The 9,097-nt window shown below is 47.0% G+C and overlaps 1 protein-coding gene across 1 annotated transcript; it reads left to right on the top strand.

Moving 5' to 3' along the window:
• The first annotated feature begins 5,243 nt into the window (after positions 1-5,243).
• LOC127318365 (uncharacterized protein At1g51745) lies at positions 5,244-8,681 on the top strand. The gene is made up of 3 exons (XM_051348846.2): positions 5,244-5,590; positions 6,178-7,109; positions 7,488-8,681. The coding sequence occupies exons 1-3, from the start codon at positions 5,382-5,384 to the stop codon at positions 8,513-8,515; spliced, it is 2,169 nt and encodes a 722-aa protein (XP_051204806.1). The 5' UTR covers positions 5,244-5,381; the 3' UTR covers positions 8,516-8,681.
• Positions 8,682-9,097: the final 416 nt, after the last annotated feature.

Below are 9,097 nucleotides of genomic sequence, written 5' to 3'. Positions count from 1 at the left end.
TAGGTGGATCCCCAAGAGTTGGTCTCCAAGTCTTCGAATAAGACCCGAACCAAAAACCTTCCATATGGAGGGGAAACCTAGCCAAGCTAGGACTCCCACTAGAGGTGGGAGTTCCACCTCCCATATGGGGGGGTGGCCGGCCCCCTAAGGGGGAGTCCACTTGGGACTCCTCCCCCACTAGGGTTGGCCGGCCATGGAGGTGGAGTCCCATGTGGACTCCACCTTCCTTGGTGGTTTCTTCCGGACTTTTCTAGAACCTTCTAGAACCTTCCATAGAACCTTCCGCGTCAATTTAATTCACATAAAATGACATCCTATATATGAATCTTATTCTCCGGACCATTCCGGAACTCCTCATGATGTCCGCGATCTCATCCGGGACTCCGAACAAATATTCGAACTCCATTCCATATTCAAGTTCTACCATTTCAACATCCAACTTTAAGTGTGTCACCCTACGGTTCGTGAACTATGCGGACATGGTTGAGTACTCACTCCGACCAATAACCAATAGCGGGATCTGGAGATCCATAATAGCTCCCACATATTCAACGATGACTTTAGTGATCGAATGAACCATTCACATACAATACCAATTCCCTTTGTCACGCGATATTTTACTTGTCCGAGGTTTGATCTTCGGTATCACTCTATACCTTGTTCAACCTCGTCTCCTGACAAGTAATCTTTACTCGTACCGTGGTATGTGGTCTCTCATGAACTCATTCATATGCTTGCAAGACATTAGACGACATTCCACCGAGAGGGCCCAGAGTATATCTATCCGTCATCGGGATGGACAAATCCCACTGTTGATCCATATGCCTCAACTCATACTTTCCGGATACTTAATCCCACCTTTATAGCCACCCATTTACGCAGTGGTGTTTGGTGTAATCAAAGTACCTTTCCGGTATAAGTGATTTACATGATCTCATGGTCATAAGGACTAGGTAACTATGTATCGAAAGCTTATAGCAAATAACTTAATGACGAGATCTTATGCTACGCTTAATTGGGTGTGTCCATTACATCATTCATATAATGATATAACCTTGTTATTAATAACATCCAATGTTTATGATTATGAAACTAATCATCTATTAATCAACAAGCTAGTTTAAGAGGCATACTAGGGACTTCTTGTTGTCTACATATCACACATGTACTAATGTTTCGGTTAATACAATTATAGCATGATATATAAACATTTATCATAAACATAAAGATATAAATAATAACCACTTTATTATTGCCTCTAGGGCATATCTCCTTCAGAACCTGCACAACACAATCAAGATACTTTGCCCCAACTTAACAGTGAGGTTGTCAATCTCACCGGCTTGCTGTAAACAAAGGATTAAACGTATGGTGTGGAGAATGATGTTTGCTTGCAAAGAACAACAGAAGAACAATGATTGCAGTAGGTTGTATTTCAGATGTAAAAGAATGGACCGGGGTCCACAGTTCACTAGTGGTGTCTCTCCAATAAGATAAATAACATGTTGGGTGAACAAATTACAGTTGGGCAATTGCCAAATAGAGAGGGCATAAGAGCATCTCTAACAGAGCCCGTAAATCCCGCCGGAACTAAACTTTTCCGACGGATTTACGGGTTCAGGCCGAAACGCGCGCAGATCAGCGCCCGAATACATGGGCCGGCCCGTAAACGAAGTTCAGGGGCTCGAGAAATCGAGCGGGCGCCCCCTATTAAAAGGGTTCGCGGAGGGGAGTTTGGTTCGCAAACCCTACTCCCCTCCGCCGCTCGTCTCCCGCCGCCGCCGCCAGTTCCCCGCTCCGACGAGCGATTCCGGCCGCTCCGAGGTTGCGCCGCCGCTTCAGCCAGCGCCCCTCCGTCCCGGATGACGCGTGCTAGATGCGCGGGTAGGGGAGGTGGCCGATCTGGCGCCGGAAGGTGCACTCGGCGTCCGCCGGGTGCACGGGCGTCGCCGGAGCTCGGCAGGCGTAGGCGCTCCATCGGCGCATGGAGGAGGACCGGCCGGAAGTGGCCGGAGATGATGGCGTACCTCGCTGCGCGCGCGGAGGAGGTGGCGGAAGGAAAAGCCGAGGCGCCCCCCGCTGCCTCGGCGTGCAGCCCTCCTCTGCCGGCGCTGCCCCCGCACGGCGACGACGATGACGACGCCGCCGGGACGCCTCAAGCGTGCGGGAGCACCTCCGAGGCGGCGGTCGTCGAAGTGGCGGCGGTCGTCCTCACCTAGGAAGACCGGCGAGCAAAAACCCTCCGCCGGCTACGTTTAGCTCCCCGGTGACAGTATAGTCACTCCGGGGACTAATTCTAGTTTAATTTAGGTGCCTAGATCGTGATGTACGTGCAATATGCATGTATTTTGCCTAGTATTGTACAAATTATGAACGAATTTAGCTTCATTCGATGAAATCGAGTGCGATCGCAAATTTTGGTTTCCCGCGACGTTTGATTTCATCGAGTTCGGTTCACCTTTTCGGTTTCTGTTCTGCGCCATCGCTAAATCCGCAACCAAATTGTTTTTCGGTAGACTGAACTCGCTTTTTTCATTTCCGATAAATAGGGGCTCTGTTAGAGTTGCTCTAACAATGCACATACATATCATGATGACTACTATGAGATTTACTTAGGGCATTACGACAAAGAACATAGACCGCTATCCAGCATGCATCTATGCCTAAAAAGTCCACCTTCGGGTTAGCATCCGCACCCCTTCCAGTATTAAGTTGCAAACAACAGACAATTGCATTAGGTACTGTGCGTAATGTAAACAATACAAATATCCTTAGACAAAGCATTGATGTTTTATCCCTAGTGGCAACATCACATCCACAACCTTAGAACTTTCTGTCACTGTTCCAGATTCAATGGAGGCATGAACCCACTATCTAGCATAAATACTCCCTCTTGGAGTTACAAGTATCAACTTGGCCAGAACCTCTACTAGCAACGGAGAGCATGCAAGATCATAAACAACACATATATGATAGATCGATAATCAACTTGACATAGTATTCCATATTCATCGGATCCCAACAAACACAACATGTAGCATTACAATAAGATGATCTTGATCATGATAGGCAGCTCACAAGATCTAAACATGATGGAATAATAGGAGAAAACAACCATCTAGCTACTGCTATGGACCTATAGTCCGAGGATGAACTACTCACGCATCAGTCCGGAGGCGATCATGGTGATGTAGAGCCCTCCGGTGATGATTCCCCTCTCCGGCAGGATGCCGGAGGAGATCTTCTGAATCCCCCGAGATGGGATTGACGGTGGCGACGTCTGAGTAACTTTTCTCGTATCGTGGCTCTCGGTACTAGGGTTTTCGCGACGGAAGGATTATATAGGCGAAGGGGCAGAGTCGGAGGACGCCCGAGGGGCCAACCCCATATGGCGGCGCGGCCAGGGGTGGGGCCGCGCCCCCCTATGGTGTGGCCGCCTCGTGGCCTCTCTTCGTCTCCTCTTCGGTGTTCTGGAAGACTCCGTGGAAAATAAGACCGTGGGCTTTTGTTTCGTCCAATTCCGAGAATATTTCATGTGTAGGATTTCTGAAACCAAAAAAACAGCAGAAAACAGGAACTAACGCTTCGGCATCTTGTTAATAGGTTAGTGCCGGAAAATGCATAAAAATGATATAAAGTGTATATAAAACATGTGAGTATTGTCATAAAACTAGCATGGAACATAAGAATTATAGATACGTTTGAGACGTATCAGGGGCCATCCAGATGAAGCTGGAGTGGAACGCGTACTGCGGGGTGCCATCGTCGAGTGGAATCCTCGGCCGCACCGGCAACGACGACGAGCTCTAGAATAGGGATAGCCTATTTACTTAAAAAGATGTAATATGTTTTTAATTTTAATAAAAAAGGGTTTCCCCTCTGTGACTGGCTGGCCAAGGGACGTACATGGGAGAACGAGAGCCGCGTCCGCGCGGCGTACATGGCCATGCAAAGCAGACCCAGTTTCGGGCCAACTTTGGGTTGGCGTGGACTCCGCAGCGGACAATTTTTTTGCTTACGTCCCCGCGTTGGGCCGCATTTTTGTCTGGCGCAACCCATCCGGACGCACGCGGATGTGATGCGTCCCCGTGTTGGAAATGGCTTTAGAGGATATGTTCCCGAAACCAACCCAAATTTTTGGAACAGTCCTTCCGCTCCAACCATGGCCAATAAAGGCGAAGAGCCGTGGCGAAGTTGTCCAAGTGCATGACCCCAAGGTCGCCAAGCTTTTTGGGACGACGCACCAAATCCAATTAAATTTTCACTTAATTGGTGGTGGCCTTGGCAGGGCAAAGAAAAGCCCGCTTGAGCTTGTTGATGTAGTTGATAGTGCCCGACAGAGCCACAAGGGGCATGAGGTAATAGGTCGCTTGGGAGGTGATGAATAACTTAACTAGAGCCGTACGGTCGGTCGTGGTGATGTACTTGTCGCTCAATGGTGGTAACTTTACGATACACTTGTCCTCAAGTGTTGGAAGTCAACTTGTTTTAGCTTCCACACCGAAAGCGACAACCCAAGGTAAATCAGGGGGAACGTGGTTCGAGTGACTAGCAAGCCACCGAGGATGTCGTCGATGTTGATGTCACCATAATAGATGGGGACAACGGAGTTTTTTTAGAAAGGTTTTTTTGAGATAAAAGCATTTTAGGAAGTTAGCGCACAACCCGACAACCTCACCTAAGCTTTGAAGAATCTTGGCCAAGTCAAGAATGTTCTCTTTGATAGGCACAACAAAAACCGCCTGTGTTGTCCCCATAAAGCGAGGTTCTCGCAATGGTTTCCCTCCCCGTAGCTTCTGAAGAAGGCGCCTTCGAAAATTTGGGTGAGCGGGTTGACATATATAAGTCTTTTTATGTCGGTGTTATTCCTACATGGTGTATGGTGGTATTTTGGCTATGTAAACCAAGATTGGAAAGGTAATTCGGCACTGCAACATTCTCTTTTCTCTCTCAAATCCAGCTGTCGTGATCAGTTATGTTGCCCTAAGCGCAAGATGACTAAAATGGGCTTGCGGGTCAACAGAGGCCGGGTACCCGCGGGCCGAGCGAGGAAAAAGCCCAACCGTCGCTCAGAAGGACCCAAACCTCCCTTTCCTTTCTCTTCCCCAGACGGCGAGACCCCCCACACACCTCACCTCCCCTCCCCTCCCCTTTCTACTTCTCCACAGCACGGAGACCTTCTGCCTCCACGGGGAACCGGAGCTGCATCACCCGCCGCCTCTCGCGCTCGCTGAGCGCCGCCTCCGCGCCTTTGCCGGTTTTATCCGCTTTCCTCCTCGCGTTCTTGGACAAGAAAGTCGTTATTGGCTTGATCAATTTTTTGTCTGAGGAGGAGGGGCGGGTGATGGTGGTGGGGCGGTGAGGGTGGTGGCGGCGCCGGGATGGGAAGCGTAGGTGGAGAAGACGAGTTCCCCGCCGGAGTTACGGGGGCGGACGCGGAGGTGGGGGCGCTAGTCTGGGTGCGCCGCCGCAACGGATCCTGGTGGCCCGGCCGGATCCTCGGCCAGGACGAGCTCCCCGAGAACTGTGTCGTTCCGCCCCGCTCCGCCGGAACGCCCATCAAGCTCCTCGGCCGCCCCGACGGCAGCATGTCCGTAGTACAAACCCTCCTTCTTATCTCTTGTCGCTGTTTCGTTCTTGCGCTTGTGGATGCATAGATTCGATCTACTCAGATGATCCGTGCTGTGGTTGGTTATTCGGCTATCACGAAACGATTTTCTTTTCTTCCGATGTTGCCATCGATGCCTTACACTACTGCTAACGATGCTGATTGGCAGCAGATGTGTTCTTGCTACCATTCGTGGCATAGAGTAGTACTAGTACTCAGTTTCTACCCAGACTTGGAGATAATGAAAACTAGGTTCACATCATTGACTCCCACTGTCTATTTGCCCACCAAAAAGCCAAAACTAGGACAATTAGGTGACGAACATTATAAGTTTCTCTGTATACCAAGAAAAAAGTGTCATGCACTAATTTTTAGATCTAATTTTTATGTGGAAATGTGGTGATTATATCTGACAATATTGTCCTGCATAGTTTGAAAAGGTTCGAAAAGAATTTTCCATTTTTCTCTACTCACAGTTTGCATCATTTATTTGCAACTAGGTTATTATGTTTTTATTCTTGCATCTTAAGTCTGATCTTTTTATCTTGTTTCTTTGACTTTCATCACAGTGACTGGTATAATCTCGAGAAGTCTAGGCGTGTCAAGGCATTCCGGTGTGGGGAATATGAAGAGTGTATAGAAAAAGCAAAACTTTTAGCTCGCCAGCAAAAGAGGACATACAATGAAGGAAAGTATGTTCGCAGAGAGGATGCCATTATGCATGCCCTTGAAATCGAAAGATCTCGCTTTCCAGATGAAGATGACATGGATGAAACAGATACCTATTCAGCAAAGTCTAAAAACAAAAGATCTTCTTATGTTGAAACAGATATGTATGGTATTGAAGAAACCTCAGCTCAAGGTTCATCTCAGGCCTCGTTGTTCAAGCTGCCACAAAATATATCCTCTTCAAGCACAAGGTATGCTTCATCGTCAAAGAAGAAAAGGAAGTCATCAAAAAAACGTCAGGATGATACAGGTAAAGGATTCCGGCGCATGAGAGACCTTATTGGATCCAGTACTGTTCCCAAGCAGAAGTCAAGTGCAGGTTCTTTTTCAAATGGGTATCAGGATCTACCTCTTTTTGAAAGTGGGCCAAGCTTTGGCTATGACTTGTATAGCACCGACGGAATAAACAGGAGTAATCAGTCTCATTCATTGACGAAAAGGAAACGATCCAATATTGGGCAAGCTTATGAAAATTCGAGGCATAAAGATAGGCAACGTCCTCTGTCTAAGTTATGTGAAGATTCACCCCTGACAGTTCCATCATATTGGGACCCGTCAAGGCAGTCTTCTGTCCAGTACCCTGGACACAAACTGTCCAATGTGTTCGAATCAAATAGGGGGGGATCTGCGTTGTCAGAGAATGTAAATTGTTCCCACAGCTCAGGTGCTTCAAGTGTCGAGACCTTAGCAGATGCATTATACACTAATCGCTCTGATGATGATGAATTTCTTGATGCTCCCCTTACTAGGGAGGAGGCTGTCACGGCGGAAGGTAAACACATAGTACTGCTTCCCTTCTTTCAGTTGCATTATACTTTTATGACCATTAGCAGATAGATACGAAAGATGGCAAGAACAGCACATGTGCTTTTAGTACTCTTTGAGCAACTTGTGATAAAAGGTTTTACGACACCAGTATTGTAGAGTAACTTGCTCCATGCTTTGTAATCAAATCGATCGTGTGTTAGAGGTGAATTACTTCAGGCATTGGCATCGGCCAGGTCTTCCATATTTCATTTAATGTGCACATCCATCATTCCATTCACTTATTTTGATGGAAGTTACCAATTTTGTTGCAATGTGTGTCCATTTTTTGCACTGTCTACCACATAACTTACTGCTTAATGCTTCTCAACTGATATTTTGTCAGGCCATTTGCACACTTATGGATCTTGCGCAGCTGTGAAGGATGAGATCTTAAAACGCAGTACTCACACTACTGACTATAGCAAAGAGCGCATACCCTCACTTCATGATAATACAAGTTCGAAGAACAGAAACATACAGACAACTCCAGTAAGCTGCAACATCAATAAGAATTTGCTGGTGCAACAGTATGAGAAGACAATAAAGTGCAAGGAACAAGACGAAGATGTTACTGGGTTGGAGGCAAGAGCGGGAAGTGCTTCTTTATGTAAGCCCACTGATCTGGGAAATAACACGAAATTTGTGCTAGTTCCTCCAGATGGTGGTGCTGGTATTATGGGGCAACAGTATGCTGAAAGCGGACCTGAGCATGATGAGTCATCTGAAACTCTAAGCAGCCAATCATACTCTGAGAAAGTTAAGGCAGCATCTCCAAGATGCTCCGTGGCAAAGCCAACCAAGAGTGTACGTACAGACTATAAACTTTATGATGTTGAGTTGGCAGCTGAAGGAACCTACAAGGGTCACCGTGCGCCTCTTGTTTCCCTCATGAGTCAATGGAATCGTAAACCTGTTCTGGGGTTCCCTTTACCTGTTGTGGTTTTGGATGATAGTTGTCCAGTGGAAAGTAGAGATAATCACCATCTGGCAAGAAGCAATCTTAACCACTTGATAAAGAGCGAAGTTGCAGAACCACGTCAGCAAAGATCATCACATGCATCTAGATCAAAACACAGTGGGCGCAAAAAGATCTCGGAGCATGACATGGATAAGTCTTGGCGGCCACATACCAAGAAATCAGAAGCTGAGCATGACGTGGATAAGTCATGGCGGCCACATACCAAGAAATCAGAAGCTTCGCCAAGGAAAATGCGCAGGCTCTCATCTTTTGCCAGCAGTCGTAGAGAAAGTGCTAGAAGGAATACTTTAGTTCGGAAAATTGGTGGATCCACAATTGCCTGCATCCCGGTTCGACTTGTTTTCAGTCGGATCAATGAAGCATTAAGCTTTCCAGTGAGATCAGGAACCTGAGGTGCTCCGCCAGGGCTTTGCATTAAAGAAAGACCCTGATCATACATTTACTAGCTTTTCATGTACATTAGTCGCTATAATTTTTTAAAGTTTGATGCCTGGCATGTTAATATGACTATTATCTGGTTGTAATCCGTAATTGCAGTAGGCAATTGGTCATTACCCACCGCTGTGTTGGGGACATCCCCATGGTGGAAGGAAATAAGCAGCATGAGTAGCTGTGCGCTGATGGTGGAAGCAGGGAAGGAAATAAGCAGAATTAGTGTTTCTTTTCGCTGATAGAAAACTTGACTTTTGCCAAATCTTGAAATTTAGATTCATAGCCCTAAGCAAAGTCTTGTTGGTCTTTGCAAGCGTGCAAGCTATTGGAGATTTGGAAGTATGAATGGTAATGGATGCTCTTTATGCCAGATAGTGTTTTTCTTTACATAGAAATGGGTATCCATTAACCAGAGAGCTCAGCAGAATTGCTGGCAACAAGTTCAGTAACAAAGTTTGGGACTCATCGGCCCAACCCACCACACTCTACCTCAGACTCTCTGCAACACCCTCTCTGCTGGGTTGTCTGTGCCGGCTATAGTC

Source organism: Lolium perenne, chromosome 3, assembly GCF_019359855.2.
Source record: "Lolium perenne isolate Kyuss_39 chromosome 3, Kyuss_2.0, whole genome shotgun sequence".
Classification (NCBI taxonomy): Eukaryota; Viridiplantae; Streptophyta; class Magnoliopsida; order Poales; family Poaceae; genus Lolium; species Lolium perenne.
Note: the sequence above shows the minus strand (reverse complement) of the source record. Positions and strands in the feature narration are given on the sequence as shown.

Excerpts from the sequence above, each read along its gene's own strand:
- LOC127318365 (XM_051348846.2), top strand. The coding sequence starts at position 5,382 with ATGGGAAGCGTAGGTGGAGAAGACGAGTTCCCCGCCGGAGTTACGGGG. Across the intron at positions 5,591-6,177 it reads GGCCGCCCCGACGGCAGCAT|TGACTGGTATAATCTCGAGA; the intron begins GTCCGTAGTACA and ends CTTTCATCACAG. Across the intron at positions 7,110-7,487 it reads GGAGGCTGTCACGGCGGAAG|GCCATTTGCACACTTATGGA; the intron begins GTAAACACATAG and ends ATATTTTGTCAG.